This window comes from Acomys minous (assembly GCF_964271855.1).
Source record: "Acomys minous genome assembly, chromosome: 16".
Taxonomy (NCBI): Eukaryota; Metazoa; Chordata; class Mammalia; order Rodentia; family Muridae; genus Acomys; species Acomys minous.
In genome coordinates, this window is record NC_140498.1 from 88914431 (window position 1) to 88940964 (window position 26534).

A 26534-nucleotide genomic window follows, 5' to 3' on the forward strand; every position below is an offset into this window, starting at 1 on the left:
TGGTGGGGGCTGGTGGGGACACAGTTTGGCACACTCGTCATAGGAAACATTGCAGAGCTCCTCCTTCAAAAGCTAAAAATAGAAACACTGTGTGATCCAGCAGTTCCTTGCTGGGTCTGCATCCAAAAAGAATGGGATTGGTGACTGGATTCCCATGCCCATCACTGTTCTGGTCATCAGAGGCAAGAAATTGGAATTACCTAAGGCTGAGGGTGAGTGAAAAAAGAGAGCGTGGAGTGTGTGGGCAGAAATCCTCTCATTTGACACACCATGAGTGAATTTGGGAGGTGTTATGCTAAAGGAAAGAAGCCAGACACAGGAAGATATAGGCTTCAAGATACCGCTTCCTAGGTGGAGTCTAAAACGGTCCCAACTTTCAGCAGAGCTAGTAGAGTGGTGGCTGCGTGGGCTGGAAGAAGAGGCATGGAGAAGTGTTGGTCAGTGAATAGAGAGTTCTAGGCATGCCAGAGAAGCATGCTCTAGAAAGACACTGAGCAACGTGATATAGGGTTGACGGTGCCACGTGGAGTAGGGAGATAGGCAAAGGGGTAAGAACTAGGCGGTCCTGGAAAGCAGGGAGGGAGAGGAACAGGGAGGTGAAAAGAGGGGAAGGGAGGTAAAAGGAGAGGGGAGAGGGGAAGAGAGATGAAAAGTAGGAAAAAGAAGGAAAGGGGGAAGAAAGAAAATAAAAAGAGAAGAAAGTAGTAGTTAGACAAGGTGATGGGTTGACTCCTATTGGACTATTTTATATTCTGTATATCAAAGCTTTGTTATTCGCTTCTATATATAAAACTTTTGTCAGTTACACCTCAGTAAAAATGGTGAAAGTGTAGATGAACAAATGAGTGGCCCACAGCCCCTTCTCTAGAAGGCAAATGCCCTAAGTCAGGGGTAGGGATGCAGGAGGGACAACTGTGCAGGTAAGAATGTGGGGATCTATCCTACCCAAGCATCCCATCTGCTCTCTGCCATCCCAGATGGAGGCTCCGAGGACAACACTGGCTCTACATCGCTCATGGCTGGGCTTTCCACACACAGCCTCATTCTTGTTTGAGATAAATATGCTTCTCCCAGGGGAGCTGGAATCACAGGAGGGTGGGGAGTCTAGGCTGCTGGCACAAAAACAGCTCAAGTCACTTCTCCACTACCAGGCATTTGTTGGCCTTTAGCCACAAGCAAGAGAAGGCAAGAGTGCTAAGCTCTCCTACAAAAGTCAGGCATGTGTGGTCACAGGCTGAAAAATTGATTTACAAGCAAAGGAATAGAGGCAGGAACCCTACTGCAGAAGAAATATAACTTTGGAAGGGCCCAGCCCCACGAGTCCCTTGAAATAGTTAGATTTTTTCCTTATGTATATACTATAAATATTTCAGATCTTTCTTGCTTTCATTCAATTTATATGTGCACATGCCTGCGTGTGTGTGTGTGTGTGTGTGTGTGTGTGTGTGTGTGTGTGTGTGTGTGTGTTTGAGACGAGAGTTTCTCTGTGTAACCCTGGCTGTCCTGGAACTCACTCTGTAGACCAGGATGGCCTCAAACTTAGAGATCTACCTGACTCTGCCTCCCGAGTGCTTGGATTAAAGGCGTGCACCACCACTGACTGCTTTCATTGGACTTTAAGAAGGAAGAAGGAAAATAAATAAATCTTTAAATAAAATAAAATAAATAAAAGAAGGAAGCAGTGGAAATGGCGGTACAAGGCCACACAGAGGTAGAGGATAACAGTCATGTATAATGTGGCCAGGCTGAGACCCTCAAGCCTGTCACTGGAATGGGGGCAGGGAAGAGGGGAAGGAAGGTTCTGACCTGGCTACTGTGTCCTGAGCTCCAAACTGCCCCACAATATCTGGCCGAGGACAGCTCAAAATCTATAAATGCTGGGGTGTGTTTCCTTACATTTGAGAAGGTATCTGTGTTTTCAATTGTTGATTACTGTAGCAGAGAGGTATGTGTGGGGAGGATTTTGGTATTGTTATTTCTTTGGCCCATCACTAGGTTTTCTATTTGTAAATGCTTGTCCTTCCTCGCCTGCCCAAAAGATGAAGGCATCCCTCAGTGTCTTAAGACAACCAAAGAGATGGATATGGCGTTGTCTTACTGCTGATTGGTTATGATAAAGAGCTGATGGCCAATAGCTGGGGCAGGAAGTAAGGGCCAGAACTTCTGGGCAGGTTTGGAGCAGCAGGAGGGACTTGAAGGAGCTACAGAAAGGAGCAGAAGGGAGACCAGAGATGAGCGGGGAGGTAAAGAGCTAGCCAGGGACACAGTGCCCATAAGTTGGGTTAAGGTAGAAGCTAGCTGAGAGTTCGCCCTAGTAAAAGGTCAAAAGCTTTAAACTCTATGGAAGTCTTGTGTCTTCTTTAAGCTGCTAGTGGGTCCGAGAAAGCCTGGCAATACACAAATGTCTACCTCAGGGACCACTTTCCGTTAAAAGAGCAAAAAAGCACAGGTCCCGTGTGCTCTCTGAGGCCACCACAATCCACAAAGTGTGTCGACCCACACAACTGGCTAGCTCCTGGTAAGAGTCCATCAGCACAAGCTGAGTGTCCTCAACTCCCAAATCCAAAGCTCTATTTCCTGAAGCCTTCTGTACACAGACACGATGACACCTAGAGTGGAAACTTGCTGCAATCAAATGCGTAGGTACAAAGCCAGCAAGATGGCTCAGCAGGTAAAGGTGCTTGTCTCACAAGCCTGGAGACATGAGACCCATCCCCGGAACCCCACATAAAGGCAAAGGGGGAAAAAATTGGCTCCACAAAGTTGTTCTCTGACCATCACACACACAACAGGGTACACATGCAGTGTACATGAAAACACACACACACACACACACACTAATTATTATAATAATTTTGAAGTGCAGTTTAGGTCTGGGAATGCATCTCAATGATAGAGCACTTGCTGCTTGGCATATGCAAAGGCCCTGGGGTCTGTCCCCAGCAAACAGACAAAAACAATTATGTAATTAAGCATGTAAATTAAGTAACACTAAGAACCCTCAGGCTCTGAAAAAAACACCATACAGCATTCCCTTCAGGCTATGTGTACAAGGCATTGAGACACAAGTGAATCTTGTGTGTGGAGTTGAGATCTCTTAAATACATGCAACAATCCAAAATTCCCAAAACTCCCAGGTCTTGAAGGCCTCTGAGCTCAAACATTTTGGGTGAGAGACATTCAATCTGGACTGCCTTTGGCAGAAAGGTCACCAGCACTCAAGGCTTTTCTGTAGAAGAGAAGTAAAAAGTACCAGCCAGGCCTGGGCAACTGCCTCGAAATCAAATACCCACCCCTCACCATGCAGAAAGTGGTCCTCTTCATCCTGCCTCATCCTGTAGAATGAGATCCCTCTCCACCCTCACCTCACCCTTTTTTTTTTTTAAGAACAGGGCTCCTCTCCACCTGCCTTCACCCTATAGAAGTGGGTTCCTCTCTATCCTCCCTCATCCTATACAAGAGGGATCCTCTCTCTCACCTCATCCTCCAGAAAGGGGTTCCTCTCCAACCCCCATCATCATAGATAAGGATGTCTTGTGTCCTGAGCTCCAAACTTACCTACCCTGTCTGTCTGAGGACAGATTAAAATCTGGAAATATCTACCTTAGGGACCACTTCCCATTAAAAGAGGGGGAAAACAACAGAAGGAGCATCACTCCTCCCATCTGCTCTCAGAGGCCATCACAGACCCCCCAAGTGTGTCAACCCATCCAAATAGCTAGCTCCTGGTAAGATTTCATCAACACAACCACCAGGCCATGAGGTCTCTTGCATCTCAGTCATTTGTGACCCTGACAGATCCACCTGCTTTGTAGCCTCATCGAGATATGCACCTGTCTCATCACCCAGCACAGACAACATGGAACATGACTGATCAGTGCTATGCTGTTTCTTTCTGTATGAGCCGGGTAGTTTTAAACCTCAGAATATCCCTTATCACTCCCATCTAGGCCAGTGAAGGACATTAAAGATCATCTATTAGAGACAGAGCCCATGTTGAAGAAGCTGTGGGTGGGTGCTCCAGTGCACAGCCAGTAAAGAGCCCGCAGAAAGCTGGAAGATCATAAGAGTGCATGCCCTGGAAGCTTGCCTTTCCTTCCTCCATGAATGGGATAATAAGCTAAGGACCGTCCAGCCAGTCTGGGGCAGCTTGACATTTGTTTGACAGCAAGAGTTATTGTTTAGATAAGTCTCTCCCAAAGATCCATGGATTGAAGACTTGGGAGGGAGCTGGAGCTGGAGAGATGGCTCTGCAGCTAGGAGCACTGGCTGCTCTTTCAGGGGACCCAGGTTCCACTCCCAGAACCCACATGGCAGCCCTAATTCAGTTCTGATGTCATTTTCTGGCTTCTGCGAGCACTGTACATATCTGGTACACAGATATACATGCAGCCATGCACTCATACACATAAGGTAAAATATAATAAATGTTTCTAGAAAATGGCAGGTGGGAATAGCAGGGTTTCAGAGGAACCCCCACCCACCCATCCTTTCCCACTTACTACAAGGTGAGTAACTGCCGCTGCCATATTTGCCTTCCATGGGCTCTGCCTTGCCACAGGCCCAAAGTGAACATGTTAATGGACTGTGGCTTGAAATGTCTGGAACTGTGACCCAAAATAAACTTTCCTCTTTTTAAGGTGATTGTGTCGGGTGTTTTGTTGCAATACCAGAAAGCCAAATTACAACATTTCACTGTTGCACTGGCCCTAGTTGCCCGTAATTAGCCTCCCTTTCATAGGTCAGACAAGGGGAGCCGCAGAACTATGCAAGGATCCCCCAGTTGCAATGCCCTTTGTCTGTACTTGAGCCCTGACTTCTCTGTATGCTGGCTTGTCTTTGCATAACCCCAGTGCCCGGTACACAGCGAGCATTTAATAAAGGTGAAAGAGGAATAAGCCAACAGGTTAAAACCTTTACAGAAAGAGTCCTTGAACTTCAGGTTTTTCTTTTCTTTTCTTTTGCAACGCTGCGAGTGGGAGGGCATGAACCAGATATTGTCCCCTGCTGTCTCAACTACCTTAAAATCTAGGCTCCGGGAGTGGTTCTCACGATGTCACCCTGCCCTGCTCCTCTCCAGCTTCCTCTCTGAGACCTGTGGGACATTTAGCCTACTCTTCAAGCCCCTGTGTGTCCACTGCTTCCCTCCCACGAGCCAGAAACCCCTCCTCAACACATGTAACCCCTATCCTTCCGGGAGCTACTGTGGCCCCTCCATAAACCTTCCCTGATCCCTGTCGCAGCTCGGGACCCTTCAATTCTCAGAAGTCCCCAAGCTGCCTGGATACTCCAAAGACACCGAAGCCAAGTTCAAGGCAGTGAAAAGCAGGGTGTAGGGTTGTCTCTGGCAGCAACGGAGTCCTTAACCCCTCCTGGGGCTGAGCTGCCGTGCGCAGGCGCAGAATGTCTGCTGTCTGACCCATTAGGCGACAGCATCACCTCTTCTGGAAGGCTCAGTTACCTGGCAGTTAACCAGCCTTCCTACTTGCTAGCTTCCTTCCTTCCTTCCTTCCTTCCTTCCTTCCTTCCTTCCTTCCCTTCTTCCTCACTTCCTCTCCTCCTCTTCCTTTCTCTCCTTCCCCTGCTCTCTATCCAGTAAATTCTAAAATCAGCTCCTGAGTCTCTCATCTCTTAGGACTTGAGAAATACTGCCGGCGAGAAGCTGGGTTTTCTCGGCAGCCCGGGCCCCCTGCCCCCTCCCCACTACCTTTTCTAAACAACCTGGGTGTGTGCATGCGCACTGTCACAAGAAGCTGGAAACAGGCTGTTCAAGTGGTTTTGTTTTTCCCCAGCTCTCCCATGTTTATTATGAGTGGTGGTGGCTCCTGTAACTGGACACCATAAATGAATACTGGAGAATAGCTAAGTCACTGTCGAGTTTTCCTAAACACAGGATCAGAAGAGAGAGCGCGAAGCAGGGTTAGTGTCCAGGACTTGGGCAAGCCGGTCTAGAAGCCAGCTGTGTGGAAGATCTGTGTCGCCCTCCAGAACCCGGCCTCTCTCTCCCTTCTTCCAGATTTCATCCCTCCTCCTCCTCCTCCTCCTCCTCCTCCTCCTGGAGTCAGCTGTCACCGAGTGTGTGGAGGACAGGAAACAGAATTACAAGATTAACAGTGAGCCGCTCTTTATCACTGCTGACTCCAAGAGCCCCAGTCTTTGCTTGTCACTACCTATTGCAACCTGGGAGCTGGGACAAGAGCCCAAAATAAATTCTGAACAAACTTAGAACTGACAGTCCCAGGAAGATTTTTCCCGGATCAGAGACAGTGTCCTGAGAATGGACTAGGATCCAGATTCCCTGCCTGCATTGTCTCAGGTAATTTTTACAACACCGTTAAAACATGTAGGGTATATTTATTTGTACCCATTTCACAGGTGGGAATATTGAGTCTCTGGATGTTAACTCACTTTCCCAGAGTCGTACGGTGACTGACACAAGAGCCAGGGACAACCCCAGCTTTGACTGACCTTGAAACCGTTTTGTCAGTCACTTTGCTTCCTCCATCACTGTCCCTAAGGCCACCTGCAAAAGAACTGGATAGTGGCAAAGGTCTAGTCTCCTCTCAGCTTCTCAACACAACTCCTCATGTAGCCACAAAGACCTGTGGCTCTTAGGCTGAAAGACTGGCTTCAGTGTGACAAGCAGCGGTGACCAGCCCTTCCCTTCCCCTCCTTGCCCTCTCTCCACCCCTCCCTTTCCCCTTTTCCCATCTGACACCTGGACAGAGAGAGACCTAATCAAACTGGAATAGGTGTGGTGGGCCGGACTGGTTAGGATAGCCATGTGCCCTAGATCTCAAACACCTGTCCTTCCCCGCCTGACACCTGTTCCTACGAGCTTCCAAAGAGCATGGCCCAGCTGGGGAAGATTCTTAAAGGAAGAAAGGACCACAAGAATCGCACTGATGCTGAGAACTGGCCCCGGGGATGGGGGTGGGGGGATGATCAGCAGCAAACTGATCAAGAGCAGCAAACAGGTTCGGGCGTGCCTCCTTTACTGGGAGCCAAGGGAGCCAAACAGACAGAGCCCATAAGGGGGTTGGGGGAGGGGGGGGAAGCAGGGCCTGACGGGACGGGTGTGGTTGGTCAGTGGTAAGAGATCTGGACCTTCCTCCCATGATCAGAACTGGGAGAGTTCCCAGTTGTACAGTGATCTTATCTGCCTGTCTTTTCCAAGGCTCTCTGTGGAACTTCGTGGAAAAGACTCCAGAGGAGAAGAGGGTAGCAGTCAGTGTAAGACGAGAGGCTGCTGCTGCCAAGGAGGAGCGGTGGTGCGTGCCTGTAATAATACAAGTACTCTGAGAGGCAGGGACAGGCAGATCTCTGTGAGTTCGAGGCCAGCCTGGTCTACAAAGCGAGTCCAGGACAGCCAAGGCTACACAGAGAAACCCTGTCTGGAAAAATCAGAAGAAGAAGATGAAGATGAAGACGACGAAGAGGAAGAGGAAGAATCAGGCCAGCATGGGCTTATTGTGCAAAGGAACTTGAGTTCTATCCTTGGCAAGGAAAGAGATATGCTCTGTGGAACTGAGGAAGCTGGAGAGGAGGTGCCCCTGACTTCTTCTCTTGTAGAAAGGATGGGAAGAGGTGAGTGATGCTAAGATCCTTTGGTGAGCTGTGCTTCTACAAAGTAGTCCACAATGGACCTTCACCTGTTGCTCTCAGACAAGGCTTCAGCAGTGGTTGTGGCTACCTCTCCAGCAAAGTCACCATCAGTGTGGGACATGACTCTGAACTTAGGTTTCTTGGGTCCTCGAGCAGTTGTATCATCTCTGCTTAGAGGGGATTTTTTTTGTCAGCACAGACTCCTCTGACCCTAAAACTACAGCAAGTGCCAATTTCAAAGTACAGTTTGAAAATACTGAGTTTAAATATTCCTGAGGCTGGAGAGAGAGAACTCAGCAGGTAAGGGCAGTTGTTGCTCTTCACTGAAGACCTAAACTTAATTGCCAGCACTCACATGGCAGCTCACAACCATTTGTAACTCCACTTCCTGGGGATCTGATGCCCTCTTCTGGCCTCAATGGCACTGAACATATACAGCACACAGACTTGTGTGCAGGCAAAATACTCGTGCAAACAAAATAATAATATTTTTAATTAAATTAAATTTACAGCACACAGTTCTCAGCCCAATGGTTAGACCCCAAGACCACTGGGGCCTCTGTCCCTTTCTCTTCCTTTGGTCCCTTGCCCTTTGTTGAATGGCTATGTCTTGCTATCTAACTGACTCTCCCTTTTCCTCTTTTCCAGGTGTCATCAATGATTTAATTTTATTTAGAATCGATAAGCCCAGTGAGAGTGGAAAGAGAGACAGAGAGAGTGTGTGTGTACCCGTGTGCATGTGTGCATTCAATGTGTGCATTCATGAGTATGCATATGTATCTATGTGCATGTGTGTATGTGTGTACCTGTGTTGATGTGTGCCTGTGTGTATGTGTGTATTCGAGCATGCATTTTGTCAAGGGGATCAAAATGTGATTTCTAATTATCTTGCCTTGTAGTGGGTTGCACTGGAAGTTGAGAGCACAAACTGACTTTGCTCATCCAATCCTTTCAATCAGACCCAATTCCCTCTCTTGTACGTTTGTTCCAACCCCTTCTATTTGTCATATCAGCGGCTGCGACCACAGGATATGTAAAACTAGCAAATGATTTTTTTTAGCACTGGCTTCCAACCCCACACCCCCCCCCCACTCCTCAGGGTGCCCTGGACACCACCTGGTGTCAAGTTGGCCTGTGTTTTACCCCCAGGAAGCCGAGTTGTTAACTTCTCTCTCGCTAATAAAGAGCTGTTGCCAAAAAGAACAGCCTTCATCAGCTGAGATGGATGGGAAGAAGGGAAAAGGGTTTCAGGAGGAGGAGTGGGACACAAGAAAGGAAGAGGAGGCATGTGGCGTTGGGTGCCTGGTGGGCTGGATTCCACAGTCCCCCACCTGGACGCTCACACTGCAGGCTGCCTGAACATACCCATCCAGATCATATGGGTTATAAGAAAGGGACTGGGGGCTGTAAAGATGGCTCTTTCCATAAAGTGCCAGCTGCACACGCATTAGGACCTGAGTTGAGTCCCTAGATGACACAGCAAAATCCAGGCATGGTGAGGCTTGCCTGCAACGCCCCGTTGTGGGAAAGCAGACATTGGAGGACCCCTGGAGCTCAATGGCCAGCCAGCCTGGCTGAAATCAGGGAGCCTACACTCAGTGAAGGACTCTGGCTCAAAAAATAAGGTGGAGGAGTGATTGAGCAAGGTACCTGTTTTGGCCTTTGACCTACACACACACACACACCCACAAAGAGAGAGAGAGACAGAGACGAGATTGAGAGATCTCTTTCTCTGTTGGATGGCAGGAATGCTGGTGGGGGGGGGATTTGTGGGGTGCATTTGGCCAGATTTCTTACCTTTGCATCCGTGACATCCTGTGTAGTTCCATGTCATCGCTGCCCCGAAAGCCTTTGGCAAAGGGGTTGTTCTCGATTTTCAGCTGTGTGATCTGCGAGGAGGAGGGAGGGCAAGTTGGTTCATACTTGATTACCACAAGAGGACCTTGGGACAAGAGTGCATAGCAAGTATCATAGAAAAGAGACCACCACCACCCCTGCCCATCCCCCAGACAACCCAGGGACACAGTGCAGTCCATCACACCGACAGGATTCCCCGCTGCAGCTGAGGCTTTGAAAAGTGTCTTAGATCAGACCATTGTTAAAAGGAGCCGGAAATCCTGGATCTGGTTTACTCATTAATTGAAGGCATACTCTTTATCATCATCATCATCGTGTGTATGTGTGTGTGTGTGTCTGTGTGTCTGTGTGTGTGTACATGCACTCATCTGTATGTTGGGCATTTTGCATTTCAAAGAAGAAGGAAACCTCAACATTTGGTCCCTCTTCCTGAGAAAGCCATGAGTGTTGACATAGTGACTGCACATCCCACACAATGTGGTAATATCCCCGTCGCAGAAAAACACATCTTGATCGTAGCTTCCAAAGGTCTGGCCCTGCCCCATTTCACCATTTTGCAGACAGTACTGACTAGCCCAGGTGTAAAACGCTGCCCGGTACAATAAACACGGACGTCTGAGGCTTCCACAGATGGTAGCTGTCCCGTGGATCTGACCCTCTGTGGTTTTCTATCAAGGAAGTGGAAACTCTGTCTTTAAAATCTGTGTCACAACCCTGTAGCAGAACTGTGGGTTTTTTTTTTTTTCATGTTTTGGTTCAAGGCCCAGCACTTTAATTTAAGCCATCAGCACATACTATATTAGCGTCAACGTAATAGTGGATCCAGGTGGCGGACTGCATCCATATGGAATTTGCTAGAAGTGTTTCCTAAAAGTTGTGTGTGAGTTCAGCTGTCACACATAGAATCATATGACGGACACGAGGGCTTTGTGACTGCCGTCAGTGGCTTGGGGTTCTCCTTCAGGGCCACTGCCACATCTAAGAGCATTTGTATGCCTCTCCTATTAAATTGGAGTCTGTTTTGTTTTGATTTACACACACACACACACACACACACACACACACACACACACACACACACGCAAGTGATCCAAACTCCAGATCTCAGGTCATTGTAGCAAGTAAACAAGTACTTTGTCTGCTGGGACAGTTCTATTTTAAATTTTTGCTTGTTTGTTCTGTTTGTTTATTTGTTTGTTTGTTTTGCTTTTGTTTTTCAGAGACCAAGTCTCACTATACAGCCTAGGCTGGCCTCCTGCCAAAGATGATTCTAAAGTACTGGGGTTACACCTGTAACCCCATACCCAGCTACGATTTTTATTTAAAACAACTCCCTTTTTGTTCAAAATTATTTTACCCAGAAATATTGTTCCCAACTGTATATAACAAAGGAGAATCCAAGTCTGGTGGAGTCACTTGGTAGTCAATAAAAAGATGACAAACTCTCTCTTTTGGTATCCACAGGAAGTTTTGAAACCAAAGCCCGCCTTCTGGTTGGAAGGAGAAAGTTGACAAAGCCATTAGAGGAGGTTCCAGCACAGACTAGTCCTGAGCTAAAACTCTCTAATAGAAAACTAGAGGGTTAATGGATCAGTTGGAGTTTCACTCTGTAGCTGGATTATATTCACACCCTGAGAACTGTCTTACCCACCCAGCAGTGCATCCACCTAGGAAAATGAACTTTGCCTTCAAACCTGATGCCCTGAGTTCAATCCCCATGACCCACGTGGACAGAAGGAGAAAACTGACTCCCACAGATTGTTCTCTGTCCTCCAGACCGATGTCCTGGCACTTGCAGCATCCCTTCACACACACACACAAACACACTCGCACATACAGACACACACGTGTCCATGTATATACACACATGCCCATGCACACACATGTACACACACATACACTCACATACACACTTGCACACACATACACATACATGCAATGGGCACATGCACCACACACCACATGCAAAAGCACACTCAAATAACTTTCTGATAAATTTAATAACTGCTCTTAGGACCAGTGAGATGGCTCAGCTTACAATGCACCTGCTGAGCAGGCCTGGCGATCTTGAGTTCTATTCCCAGAACCCATGTAAAGGCAGAAAGAGTGAACTGCCTCCAAGAAGTTGTCCTCTGACTGCCACAGGTGCTGTGGCACACACACACAATAACAACAATGACAAGGTGGCTGCGTGTTAAAAGCACACACTGCTCTTGCAGAGGACCAGAGTTTGATTCCCAGCGCCCGCATCAGGTGGCTTACAGCTGTCCATAACTTCAGCTCCAGGAGATCCACTGTCCTCTTTTGGCCTCTTCCGGAACCTGCAGCCATGTGCGCAAACTCACACACAGACCCACGCAGATATACATGATTTAAAATAAGGTAAATCTTTTTGTTTTAATTGGTTGACTTAAAACATTTTATAAATATGTATATATGTGCATACACATACTCTCTCCCTCGTTTTTTTTTTTTTTTTGTTTTTTTTTTTTGTTAAATAGACCTGTTACTGCAGCTTGTTTGCTATCCCATTTCAACCAATCCATCTGATCCATGAGTTTTAGTTCAGGACTAGTTTGTGCTAGAACCTTCACTAACAGCATCAACTTCCTCTTTCCAACCAGAAGGCGAGCTTTGGTTTCAGAACTTCCTGTGGATACCAAAAGAGAGAGCTTGTCATTTTTTTCTTGTATATCAGGTGACTCCAGCATGCCTGGATTCTCCTGGATTCTAGCCTCTAATCCTTGATCCTCCTGCCTCAGCTTCCCGGGTGTTGGCATCACAGGCCTGCATGGCCCAGCCTATTGCTTTCTGGTTTAGGCTGAACTCTTCATTGTCAGTCAGAGTCTATAAATCAGTTCATGAAGCCATCTTTGAAATGTGTGTTTCTGAATACAGAGGTCTGCTTGTCCATCTGAGATGTTGTCATAAAACACAATCCGATGAAGGACAAATCATTTTTTAAGGAATGATTTAGCAAAAACTAACTGGAAACTAGATCATATAAAACCATGTATGCCGGCACACATCTGTCGTCTCAGCATTCTGAAGGCTGAGGCAAGAGGATGAAGAGTTTGGGGCCAGCCCGAGCTACATAACAAGACCTTGTGATAATTACAGCTATAATAAATAATTTGCACTGGGTATACAGCCTAGATGACAGAGAGCCTGCGTAGCGTGCAGAAAAGCCCTGTGTTCAATTGCGGAAGCGTGAGTAAGACATGATGTCACACTCGTGTGACCCCCAGCACTCAGGCAATGGAGGCAGAAGGATTAAAAGGTCAAGGTTGTTACTATGTACTGAGTTGAAAGTCAGCCTGGGCTGCATGAGATCCTATTATTTAAAAAAAAAAAAAGTAATAATAATTAGATGATTTAAACAGGGTGGGACAAGCCCTCTGTCCCTCATGCCTCCTGCGACCCCAGCCACTGAAGCCACTGAACGTGTCAGTTCTTACAATACTGAGGACAAGTGGTGATGTGAAATCAGGGTGCATCCCAGAACATCACTGTCCTTTAAGAACTTAGGACTCGGGGGCTGGAGAGATGGTTCAGTGGTTAAGAGCTCTGTCTGCTTTTCCAAAGGTCCTGAGTTCAATTCCCAGCAACCACATGGTGGCTCATAACCACCTATACTGAGATCTGGTGCCTTCTTCTGGTGTGGAAGCTCACAGGAATGCAGAACACTGTATAAATAAATGAATATTTTTAAAAAAAAAAGAACTTAGGACTCAAAGTTTGTGCAAGGAAAAGTGGAAACCATGGGCTTTATTTTGTCTTTTTTTTTTTCCTCTGAGCTGGAAAAATGGCTCAGCAGTTACAAACACTGGCTGCTCTTCCCAGAACCCACATGGTGGCCCACGGTTATCTGCAATTCCTTCTCCAGGACACTGTGGGCACCAACAAACATATATGCACATACATATGCTTACATGCTTTCTATGTCACTTCAGGTCATCACACATTTAAGGCATCCAAAGCCACGCCAGCAGCCAGTTGTGGTGGTCCACACCTGCAACCCCACCATGCTCAAGGTAGAAGCAGCAGGGTCCTGAGGCTGAGGTCTCTTACCAAGACTCTGCTTCAGACAAAAACTCATTGCACAGAATGAAAACGAATTAGTTATAGATACACTCAAGCATATTTGATTCGGTTGCAAACGTCTCCTTTTGGGCAGCATTGGAAACAGAATCAACAGCTTTGCACGGACTGCTCCAGGGCTCAGTCCTGCACCACACCCTACACTCACTTCTTTCAGGGACAGCATAGACACCTGCAGGACATGAGTGTCGCTGGGGAGGCTTGGGGTGACGGATCAGGCAGGGGTGTGGTGGCCCCTAGCACAGGCATGAAGACCTGAGTTCCAGGTCCCTCTGAACACTGGTTCTGGATGTGCAGACACAAGAGGATCCCCAGGAACTCACTGGCCGGCCAGTCTAGCCAACTGGTGAGCTCTGGGGTCAGTAAAAGAGCCTGTCTCAAAGATAAGATGGGGCCAGTGAGATGGCACAGCTAGTAAACGTGTTCCTAGTGAAATCTGGCAAACCGAGCTATATCTCCAGGGCCCATAGGAGGGAAGGACAGACTAGACTCCCTCAAGCTGTCATCTGACCTCCACTTGTGGGCATGATATGAAAGTATACATACACACACACACCCTACAGGCATGCATATACACATGCAGATGTACACACACACATACACATACCACAGGCATGCAGATGCATATGTATACACACACACCACAGGCAAATACACATGTGCATGCACGCACATACGCATATGCACACACATGTGCACACAAACATGCACATACCACCACATGCATGCATATACATATGTACACACATCCCACAGGCAAACACACACATATATGTGCATTCACACATACATACACATATGCACACATACACACACACCCCATAGGCACGTATGCACACATACACTCCATAGACACACATATATATATGTACACACACACCCCACAGGCAAACACACACATGCATGTGCATGCACGTGCACACACACACAACACAGGCACTTGTGCACACACATACAGAATCATCCTTGAGAAACCCTTCTAGATAGACTCATCTGCTGCTGAAGCATAGCTTCTTTTGCATACTTCCTGGCACACTATAAACCACTCTATAACCCCCCCAGGCTGCATGTTAGCTTAGGAGCCCCCCAAATCCGCACACCTGGAAGCCCTTCGCCTACCAAAAACCTCCAGGGAAACCTACTTCTATTTACCGGATATGGGGGGGGGGGAGGCAGGGGGAGGGGGAGGACAAATATAAATGCCGGCTCCAACTGGTGAGACAGCGGTTGTAAAAATTAATGAAAATAATTGTTGCAAATTCTTGCTGGGGGGGGGGAACAACTCATGAGGGCCAAAAAAAATCTTAATTATGTCTCTGTACTAGGGGCTTCATTTCCTGGTCCCAACCAGAAAGCTCATACCTCATAAATATGAACTCCGTACACAAGGACTTAAGCTAGAGCAAAGCTCCTTGGGGTGGAAAAATGAGTTAACATTGAGGGACATGCACACTTGCATACACAACCATTGCAGTAAGAGCCGGGAAATGAAAAACCTGAGTGACTTGTGTTTAGCACCTACATATTTCCAGGCAGTGTGCTGGGAGCTGCTGACAACTGCTGTGAAAATCCAAACAAAAATGTGTTTCCTGAGTGAACGTTGTAGCTGGGGAAGATTCGGAGTTTTTAAAAATCTCTCTCTCTCTCTCTTTCTTTTTTTTCTTTTTTCTTTTTTCCTTTCAGGCTGTCAAACATCTGGGGAAATAACTCCCAAATCCAGCTTAGGGTCACAGCTGGCCTGAGGAAATACAGCTCGTCATTAAGAGTCCTGAGTGTGTGCCTTATAAGCCTAGGAAAGGAACGCTGCCACACGCTCAGCCCTACCTGGCGCTAGCTCACAGGGAGAAAGCATCCTTGGTGCGCTGCGGTCTTGAACCCTTTCCCACACTGAGCCTTCATTCCCTCGGTATTCCTGGCTGTTCACTCACCCAGAATATTTTCCCTCAAACTCATTCATCCTAAACAAAACAAGTTAGTTCTTGGTTGACAACGAACCAAGGAAACCACAGGAACCAGCATTTTTAGTTATTTTTCAACCACAAAAATAAGACCTAATTTTAAAATGTCAGTCACTCAGATTTTATTATAATCAAGGAGTGATGGCAGAGTGGCCAAAGAGTTTTCCAAAAACACCGCCGAACTTTTGAACGGAGCTGCCCAGTGAGCAAACTGACCAGTGGCCAGATCCACAGCACACTGCCTTGTCACCTATGCGATTGTTGTTGTCACCCTAGCAAGAGCCCCATGAAATGGGTGTTGAGACTCCCATTTTACAGGTGGGAAACTGAGTTAGAGCCTGCCTTTGAATCTGAAAACTCTGCCTCCCCTATGGGGTCCAGCCCTCAATCCACATGGTGCTAGCATCTCAGCTGGCTTACCCGTGCCCTCAGCCGCCTCAACACCCGTTCCAGCTGGGACAATAAAGTGAGAGACGCTGTCTACAAATCATAAGAAACCATGGAGCGCTTATTTAACTCACACGTCATATATATCCACTTGAGGAATGTTTTCAAGGGTTTTGAACGTGACTGGGAAGTCTATCCTTTGGGCTCTTCACACTGGATAATTAACAACTTTGGGGCCCCGCAGGGAAGAAATAAGCAAGCTCTTGTGTCCTGTGTGCATGTCCAGAATCTGCCCAGCTGGCTGAAAAGACCTTCTTCGTGTGCTCAGAGTCCCAGACCCAACACAGAAAGCAGGTCCCGTGGAGCGTCTATGCCGTCAATAAACACACACCCAAATGTGTGTCTGGAGACCCACACTGGCAGATCTGTGACTGTTTAGACCCACAGTCCAAAGGACTGTGCTCAAAACCCATACATGGGCCAGCAAAATGGCTCAGGAGGTAAGAGTGCTTGCCACCAAGCTGGAGATTCAATTCCAGGAACTCATAAAAAGGTAAGAGAGAACCAGCTCCCACAAGTTGTCCTGTGACCTTGGCCAGCACACTAATAGCACATGTACGACTACACACACACACACACACACACACACACACACACACAGTGCACATACACACATACACACATACACACAGAAATGTGACCATGTTGGGAGGTATGTCACATAGCAGTCTTCAAGGGGCCAGAAATGCAGCTATGTATGCTTAGCAATGCTCAAAGCCGTGAGTTCAAACCCCAATGCGCTCAAAAACAAACAATAAAATGCATACTGTATAAAGATAAAAACAAAAAGGAGGAAAAGGAACAGTGAATGTTTACTCTATTGTGCATATGACCATATGACGTAACATTATCATGACAGAATTCAGGCCATGCCAAAGATCCAAGGATCCACACTTTAAAGGTTATTTTATATGTTCACAAGCATGCACACACGCACACCTTCCTCTATGGACCTGGGTTTGCCTGAGTGGGAGGTGGACGAGGTATTTGTGTCCAGTCTGGGATCCTTTAACGGGTGCTGTGACCACAGTTAAATGAGGAAGCCGATTTCTGGGAGTGTGAGAGACACAATTTCGCTAGATCATAGCAGCTGGACCTCACCATTTTGCCCTTGCTGTGGTCAGCCCTGTTCCTTCCCTTAAAAAAAAAATAATTATGTTGGGGAGGAGGCAGGGGTTTCTTCTGGGGCAAGAGAAGGAAGTTCTCCCTGATCTGGAAGGAGTCAACCATCAGTCTCGGGGACTACCCACAGTGGGTTCTAACGGAAGATAGTTGAGGCACTATCCGCCACCTAGCCAGCACCCAAACGACCTCCTCTGGACGACCCTGAACTAAACCTGCCCGAGACCGGTCTCTGGCTTCCCCAGTCAGCCTTACAACCATTACAGCTAACTGCACCCACTTGAGGGGGAGGGGACAGTCTCCACTGAGCTCCTGCAGACTTCCCCTCCCCCAGTTAGGCCGGACTAGGACACCTGCCCCGTTGTTACGTGAGGCTCCTAGAAAAACCAGGGCAAAGTTCTCAACAGAGAAGGCAATCCTCATCACAAAGCCACCTTTCTCCCCACCCTTTCTGTCGCGCTCACCAGTTGTACTAAGAGCATGACGTGACAAGTTCGGTTCTAACTAGAAAAGGATGAGTAAGAGAGATTCTCCGGACCATGAATACAATGCAAACAGCTCCAACTCGTCCTCTGCCCAGCGCCCCCACCCCCACCCCACCCCAGGAGAAAAGCAGCTGAGGCTGCAGGACTTGTGGACCCAACCTCAACCTCAGCCATTAAGCATAGCATTCCGGTGAGGACCCAGCGCATGCGTCCACGTAAAGCAGCAGGCGGCCCCGAGTGCAGGCGGCCAGAGTCTGGGGCTTACCTTGTGATTCTGGTACGAAGTCACAGCGATAAACGCGGTCTCCGGAAAGACGTGGGTGCAGAACGCAGTATTCTTTGAACCAAATCCATTATTTTCGTCTGCTTTCACGATGTGTAATCGGGGCTGGTATTTGTGCATGGAGTTCAGGATAATCTAAAAATAACAGAGAAAATGAGATTGTTGGAAGAAAAAAAAAATCAAAACTCCCTTTGTTTCCAGCTAGGTCCTTGCTCCTCCCCCATCTGCTCTGCCAATTAGCTTTATTATATGGGCTTTCAGAAAGAAAGAAAGAAAAAAACCTCTTTTTTCCCCTTCTGTTTTGAAAAGGGGCCAGTGATTTCATTTAAAAGAAACATTTCAAAAATGACAATTTTCACATAAGAAAGTCAAGGTAATATTCCAGGAACCTACCCAAAGCACACAGGGCAGTAAATCAGAATTCTTAATAAAGTTTGCTTAATAAATTAACTCTGTGTATAAGGGCACTTCCCGCCCCCAATGGGAGCCTGGGAAGTCTGGACGCAGGGACCAGCAGGGGCTGGGAGGGAAAGCTGGGACGGCGGCGGCGGCAATGTAGCAGCGAGGGACAGGAAGAAAGAACGTATGTGCATACATACAAATAGTCACGGCATACGCCGCCCCTCCCCACTCCACCCCCACCCCCGAAATGCCTTCTGAGGAAGGCCAAAGGCTGAGCCAGCCAAGAGGCAAAGCAGTTTGGGATTCTCTGAGGCTTGGTGCCTCTGATAGACCTCAAACCTCAACCCTTTGTTTTGAAATATGAAAAGGAGGAGACAGTGAGGGAGGGCGGGGAGACAGAGACAGAGATGGGGGTGCTTTGGTATAGGAGAGTTGGGTCTGGCTTCCTAGGACTGGGAGGTGAGGGTTTGGAAGTGCCTCAGTGTCAACCCCCTAAGGCAGAGACTGGCTGACCTGGAGGTTTCCTTTCTCTGTATCAACATTTGAGACTCAAAGATGGATCTCTCCATCTGCTGGGAAAGAGGTTGTGTTCTTCTCCCTTCTTGGGGTACTCCAAGTGAGCCTTACCCCTGCCGCAGATGGCTGCTAGTTCTACAACCACATCATTAGTATTAGGAGAGGGAGGAGGGGAGCGAGCAGGATCCCCTGCTGCATGATCTGGCTGGAGGCCGCCTGAGTTCTGCATAAGCATTCATAGAAATAAAACTGGGTTAGCTGTCCAGATGATGCCTAAATTTTGATGCAGGGAGGGGGTGTGTGGCTGTTTAATAGTCATTCAAAACTCTCTAAAGCAACAGGCCACATTAACCCATTCCCCAAACCTGGACTGCTTTTCCCACAGGATCCCCAGGATTTCCGATTATTTGCATTACTGTTTCTGGTTTGCAGAGTCCCTGGCCTAATCCTGGAGCAAAGCCCTGGAGATTCGACCTCTTAGTTCCTGCCTGGGATGTCCAGGTCTAAACACACACACACACACACACACACACACACACACACACACACACACACACACACACTGGCCGCCAGGCTTATAATGACGCTGGCTGACCAGCGGTGTGGCGACAGAGAGACGCATTGGGGCCCCAGGCTTGACTGCCACAACCCCAGGGCCAGCGCAGCCGTCCCCATGGCTTAACCAAATTGCTTTGACAGCTGGGGACAGTGTGGAGACTTCAGATTGAGGGTGATCTAATGGCCCCTAATTCCATCAGGGTGACTCTAGATTCAAAGTCAGAGTAGAATACTCCTCTCCTTTTCTATAGGTTGCTAAGAGAGAACTGAAACACACACACACACACACACACACACACACACACACACACACACACACACACACCCTGCTAAGTGGCTTGTATCTGTTTATAGGACCAAGGATGTTTCTTGGATGTCTACCCCAGAATGACCCCCCAAAAAGCTGTCAGAAAAAAGAGAGGGGCAGCTTAGAGCTGAAGTGATACTGGGAGACAGACTCAGTTGACAGCTGAAACTTCCATGGTAGGAAGCCCCCCACCCCCATTCAAAGGTCCCAGCACTCAGGAGGAGGGAGCCAGAGGAAGAAAACAGGCAGAGCCTCCCAAGACCTTGAACCTAACCATCTGGTTAGTAACTACAGGGGTATCCAAGCCTTCTAACCCTGCACCAGACACCACGGCACTGCAATCACTATGAATTCAGTGATTCATAAGAAGTGCTCTGGGTAAACTTTCCTAACCAGCAACCCAGCCTTCCCCCCTCTCACATGCAGAACCCCCTCAGGGGACCACCCTGAGACCCTCTACTCTCTCCAGGTCCCAGGTGAACACCTCTGTCACCATCACTCAGAAAGAGCAGATTGCTCATTTGAACTTGGCCCCAAGTACATCCTGCCCAGCCCTTCATTTCTCTAACCTAGAAATTGTGTGTCTACCCCCCCTACCCTCACCCCTACCCCACAAAACCTCTGTCCCCAAACAAACTGTATGAACTTGGGAATATCCTCTTCCCTCCCTTGGACTTCCCTTTGCAAAAGCACCTGTGAGTATAAGATGTCCAAGGAACAGAGTTGAGCCATCTAGCAAAGAGTTCTAAATGGAGAATCCAAAACCAAAGCAAATTATTTGGGGGTATTTCTCCAAAGTCCAGTGTGTTGATTACAACACTTCAAGACATGCTCCTAGGTTTGTTTAATAAGTTCATAATAAAATATACTTGTTAAAAAGTTAAACTTACACCAGTGTCTTGCTGTTCTTTGGGAAAAGAAGGGTGAGGCAAGGCTGAAAGACCATTAGAAGCCCTCTTAAAGCCAAAGAGACTCTGGGTTTAGGATTCTGACCTAGGGGCTGGAGAGATGGCTCAGTGGTTAAGAGCGCCCACCTGTTCTTCCAGAGGTCCTGAGTTCAATTCCCAGCAACCACATGGTGGCTCATAACCATCTATAAAGCGATCTGATACCCTCTTCTGCAGATAAAGCGATCTGATACCCTCTTCTGCAGATAAAGCACTCATATGCAATAAAAAAAAAATAAGTAAAGATTCTGATCTAGATTTGCCCTCCCTAAGCATGGAAAGAAGAGAGGGGACTGGATACAGCGAGATAAAATAAAACGGGATGGAAGCACTGAGCCTAAGGGAGGCTCTGAAACCAGGGGTCACTTTGTCACCTGTAAAAGAGGAAGCATGAACTCTGCACTCTCCTGACCTGGGCAAGATCGATCATAAAACAGAGCTTGGAAACAGGGACTCCTAAAAACCTATCTCCAGCCCCCACCCCCCCCACCCCCCCACCCCAGCCAGGGAAAAGATAGATCCTGGGATGGACCACAGGGTGGGCAGAGGAAAGATTGTCTTCTCGGTTGGTTGGAGAGTGGTGGAGACAGTAGAAATAGTTAAGAGGAAAAAGAAAGCCAGGGTTACCATCTAACTGAGGAGGTGACAAAGAGAGGGGATTCTGAGAACAGGCTTGGGGGGAGAGGTGAAACAGGACTGTTCAGATTAGAAAGATAAAAGAGCTGGGTATGGCAGCTCTGGCTGACAATCCTAGACTGAGGGAGGGTTCCAACTAGTTGCGCTGGGGGAGGGGAGGGTGGGGGAGGGACAGCTTGGGGGAGAACGATAGGGAAGTAGGAGGGAGGAGGAGAAGAGGGAGGGGTAGTCAGAAGATGGAGACCCAAAGAGAGGTATGGAGTGGGGGTGGGGGTTGTCCCACACACTGGGGGGGGGGGGGGAGGCGGGCGGCAGGGACAGGCTACTTACATGCCCAAATGGGTCCAGGTGGTTGTTGGTGAGCTTCAGTTTCTGGAAGGAGACAAGTTGTCGCATCCAGTGTGCTCCAGTTGCCGGGGAGTCTGGGTGCACATAAAGGCGGCCTGGCATGGCAGGCTCAGCTTTGCCAGTTACAGACCTGAGTTAAGGAGATGAGAGCTACAGGGTTTTCTGTGGCCCAGGGGTAGCTGTCCTGAAAAGGGCTGCTAGAGGGGACTGCTCTGGGTACATTGTGGTTTACTTCAGTCCTTCACAGTCCCCTGCTGCCCCAGAGCACACCACACTGTTCCCAAGAAAGGCCCTGGCCTGCCTTCCTAGCCCAACACCAGGACTGTGTGGGACCTCAAAGCCCTGCTGCCCACAAATTATTAGTGGTATCTGAAAATATGCACGCTCAAAACTCCTGAAAATGCTTTAAGTCCTTTAAAAGGAGCTCTGAACTGTGCACTGCTGCCGGCTGCCTAAGGAGCAGTGGAGACCACAAATAGTTTCCCCTCTGCTGACTGCTTCACCAGTTAAAGCCATTGGCCAGTTTTGCAGTTTCATTAAAAAAAAAAAAAGAGTCATGTTCAAAGCAGGTAACTCATAAAAAATAACTATAAATGGTTTTATGCCCCCCAGAAATATATCCAGTACTTGGTAACAATACCCTTTTAAAAAATAAAATAAAAGTGCAGCCTATATGGATGTAGAAGCACACAGGATCCCCTCACTTGCTGCCAGCCTCAGTTTTCAGGTCTATGAAATAGGAGCAACACTTTTCTATGCGTCACAATAGGCACACAAGCCTGAGTTTTAGTAGGAGCTAGATGATGATGATGATGATGATGATGATGATGATGATGATGGAGGTGGTGATGGTGATGATGGTGATGCATTTGCTTGTTCGGTTGCCAGGAGTGAGACAGGCATCACAATTTCCTGCCAGCCCTCCCTGCCCTTTGGAAATCTGGAACCTACCATTTATTATCTGCAAATTTGTATCTGTGGTCATCCGCGGGAACAATATCCATGAGAAGAATATACTTCGTTTTAGGATTAAGGCCAGTCACCTTCACTTTGTAACTAGGAAACATCCGTCTGGGGGTGGGGGGGGGAGGATGAAGAGAGGAACACACAGGAGAAAGAAAGGGGATTAATGCCAATACTCCGAAGAGAGGGTCCCTGCTCTTTAGCAATTCCTGGAGAAACAAAGAACACTGGCCCCACTCCATCCTCTGTGAGATCCATGCCGGGTTTCCCCTAATGTTACAGGGAGGGGGAAAGGGTGAAGAGAGAAGGGGGGCGGCAGCCGCAGGGACTGCAAGCACCTGGGGAAAAAGTAGGGACTGCCTGCGGTCTGCAGATTTCTGTGTTTAAAGAGACTCACTTTCAATGGGGTAACCTAGAGTCACGCGGAGGAGGCCCGTGCAGGACAAAGCTAGCCACTTTCTCACTCCAAGCCCCGAGGCTGCCAACCAAGGTGGCACCCTAGGGACACATCACCGTTGATACTGACTTTAGTTCTCTGCCCTTGGAGGCGCAGGTTAACTGCAGCTGCCAAAGTGGTTTCCCAGTTCGCTGGGTTAGTGACCAGGCCCGCATCGCCAGCACCAGCGTGCGGTTACTCGCCTATGATCTGCAACTTCTCCACAGTGCTTGGCAGGTTTCCCCGGGGAGCTTAAACTCTCAGGCACTCAGGAAAGACATTCCAAACCCTTCCAGATTCGGTTTTAGAGAGAACCGAAGGCTGAACTAGAAAGTTGATGGTACACGACTGACGCAGAACTCGGGTTCCTAGGGCTCCCATATACCTTGGCCCCACTAGTATTTTATTTTCCTTAAGGGCTGGTGAGGACTGCGCTCCAGAAAGCAGGGGTCCGGCTGGGATTTGCGCACCGGGACAAGTCGTTGGAACATAGGTCGGTGCAACTTGAAAAGAGGCTAAAGGAAGGCCTCTCCACCGCAGGCCGGGAGCCCGGACATCCTCGTGTTTATCTGCCCCAGCGAGAGTGCCTGCCCGGCAGGCAGAGCCACCAGAGACGTTGCAGGCCTTTTATAGTTAAATCCTCTCGGCTCCAGTGGGGGGGGGGGAGGAGAGAAAGGCAGCCGGCTGGGACTTTCCCTCCTGGCCAGGATGGGAAAGGGGACCTCAGATGTCTGATATAAACAGACCCACCGCCTTCTAGTTCACTAGGGCCTTGGGCTGAGCGGGAGAGCCGACATTGTTTAATTTCAAGAAATAATAAACGTCACCGTTGTCAGTTTATTGAGGGTGGCTTGGGCTGGAGAACCCGCGGAATCTGGAAAAATCAACTCCACCCTTTGCCTTTACACACCCGGCAGCTTGGGTCTACTGGCCTAGCCCCTGTCTCTTTGCACACTTGCTCTGGGCCGACTCTCGGGCCTCTTAGATAGTGGGGACACACGTATGGTACCTCACTGGTAATGAGTAGGTTCCCCAGCCCGGGACACACCACCGTTCACAGAATACCTAGAGCTAGCACCCCTCTGCCATCCCCCTCCCCTCCCCCACGCTTAGCCTGTCCAACTGAAACTCCTGCGGGCCTTGAAGAGCAGTTTTGGGCCCAGCACGATGGCTGATCGGCGGCTGTGTTTATCCCTGTCTGTGTACAGAGCTCCGAGGAGCTCCCCGCTCGCTTTCAAAGGCCTTGCCTGCTCTCTATAAACAATGGAAGAGGTAGCGAATATATTCTGCAGTTCGGGGTTAGGCAATAACTGAGTGAGACCCTGGAACTACTCCAAGGTTAGAGAAGGTGGGGATAGGGGTGAGGGCAAGGGATCAAGTCCAAATCTAACTACTCAAAGCTCAAAGTCCTTCTTCATTCTTTCATTCTTCTCTCTCTCTCTCTCTCTCTCTCTCTCTCTCTCTCTCTCTCTCTCTCTTTCCTTCCCGCCAATGGCTGCCCTCTGTCTGTGCCAGGAGCCGGCTCACCTCCCGGCCTTCGTGATGATCATCTCTGTGCCCACTTCATGGAACTTCAGCCACAATTCTCGTTCATGAAGAAACACCTTGATTCCTTCCATGCCCTAAGAGATAGAGACAGAGAGAGAGAGAGAGAGAGAGAGAGAGAGAGAGAGAGAGGAGTTTAGTGGTAAGTCTTAGGGAGCAAACCTTTCTCAAACTCCCCTTGTATGCAGAGGCCGTTTCTCAGGTACCCAGTGAAGCCAGTGGGCTCTAAGAAAGGAAGCTCTAATTTCTGTGGTGTGATAAGAACTCTGGGGAAAGCTAGGCATCTGCCTACCATTTCCTATGTGGGCTGGAGCCTCTTCCAGCAATCTTCCAGCTTCTGTCTCCTCCGCTAGCTTGAGGCCTGGAAATCATCTCCCACCACTATGCTCTTCCCTAAAGGACCAGGCCAGGTAATTTTGATTCATTTTTAGCTGAGATATGGTTGAGGAGGGGTCAATCTAGAAAAATCTCACTAAGATATTTTTGTATAGTTGCTCAGATGCAAAACACACAGCTATACAAATACATTCCTGAGTATGTATATCTGCATACAAGAATGTCTCAATATTTATTTTTATTATTATTATTATTATTATTATTATTATTATTATTATTATTATTATTAATGACAAGGTCTCAGTCTGCACTCCAGGCAGGCCTGGAATTCACTCTGCAGCTCATATGCTGATATCAAACTCTTGGCAATCTTCCTGTCTCACCCTCCTAAACACTAAGATTCCAGCACATGTAAGCCACTATGTGGAAATTTTCAATCTCAAGGACTCAAAAAAAATTAATTATCAGTGTCTATATTCACAATCCTTCCAGGCCCTCACACCCAGCATATCCAGCACCACAACCCAGCCTTTCTTTGACTTGAGACAGCCATTGAAGCCTTATAACATTTTCCCTTTCAACTGGAAGCTAGTTTTAAAAACCAATACCAAAGCAGTCAGAGACAAGTCTTCATTTCGAAACAATTACTAACCAACTAAAAGGTGAACTTGTTTTCCCCCTGCAAAATATCTGTGAATTTAAAAATAAAATAAAATAAAGAATTTTTTAAAATCTGTGAATTTCCCGCAGCTATTCTTAAGCCTCTCTGCTTTTATTAAAAATATGCACACATGAAGCGTAGGGAAGAGCCTGAGAAGGCATCTAACACCCAAGGAAGGTTTTCTCCATCACTCCCATCTCTCTGGACAAGCCTTTCCGAGGGTGTCCCTTGACACCTAGTTTTAAAACCTACCTGAAGCACCAAAGCGCTGGGTGCTCAGAGCGCAGGACATAGGGTGAAGCCCCCTCCCAGCTTCTAGCCCGGCGGAGCTCCGAGGCTTCGGGTGCCTTGGTCCCTGCCCCCGAGTGCTCTCCTAGCGGATCAGGGCGTTCCACCAGGCCCCAGAGCAAGATAAATGGTGCTGCATGAGGGGCGAGGCGGCTGCGCCGAGCAGGCAGGCCGAGGCGAAGGCTAAGAAAGATCTAAGGAGGGTCAAGCCATCGCTCATGCCGGCCTGAAGCGGCCGCTGACCCGACCCTTAATAAGGCATACCCGGGGCAGCTGGGAGAGAATTATCTGAGCCATTGTTAGCTGACCCCAAATAGTCGGATAATTGAGAGCTCTCCAATAATGTAAATACGTTTCGAAAATACGCAGGCCATAAAGATAAACGCCTCGATAAAGTGGATTGGAATAGAGTGGAATTGGGGGAGATTGGATGAGACTAGCCAGGAAGTGCTAACCGGCCGTACCCGCCCCCTGCACTGCTAGCTGGGAACCACACTCAAGCCTCGGTCTGAGCGCACTGTGGGCTGGCTTTTCTTACCTGCTGGGTGAAGGCGGCCTGCGGGGATGCTGGAGACTTGCTGGGAGCCCCCAGAGAACTCTCGGGTTTTGAATCGCAGGACCTGTCTTTGGAATCAGGCTCCAGAGGCGTGTGGGCCAGGCCGAAACCCTCATCTGCATCGGCCATGGTGCGCCCGGGGTCCAGTGCCCGCGCGAAATTCTATTCTGAGGACAA

The 26534-nt window shown here is 48.3% G+C and overlaps 1 protein-coding gene across 8 annotated transcripts in view; it reads right to left on the reverse strand.

Annotated features, from left to right (window-relative positions):
• The window catches only part of TBX5 (T-box transcription factor 5), an 86589-nt gene that overhangs the window by 20311 nt on the left and 39744 nt on the right, over positions 1 to 26534 (reverse strand). For 5 of the 8 annotated variants that reach the window (XM_084761699.1, XM_084761697.1, XM_084761695.1 and 2 more), the window contains 6 exons: positions 26340 to 26524; positions 24499 to 24593; positions 22524 to 22643; positions 21555 to 21702; positions 17841 to 17993; positions 9403 to 9494 (listed from right to left, as the gene is read on the reverse strand). In XM_084761699.1, the coding sequence (XP_084617825.1) occupies positions 9403 to 9494; positions 17841 to 17993; positions 21555 to 21702; positions 22524 to 22643; positions 24499 to 24593; positions 26340 to 26486 (755 nt within the window). In that variant the 5' untranslated portion in view covers positions 26487 to 26524. Of the gene's footprint in view, positions 1 to 9402; positions 9495 to 17840; positions 17994 to 21554; positions 21703 to 22523; positions 22644 to 24498; positions 24594 to 25765; positions 25955 to 26339; positions 26525 to 26534 lie in introns of those variants that run through there. The other 3 variants (XM_084761700.1, XM_084761694.1, XM_084761701.1) reach the window with 2 other exon arrangements.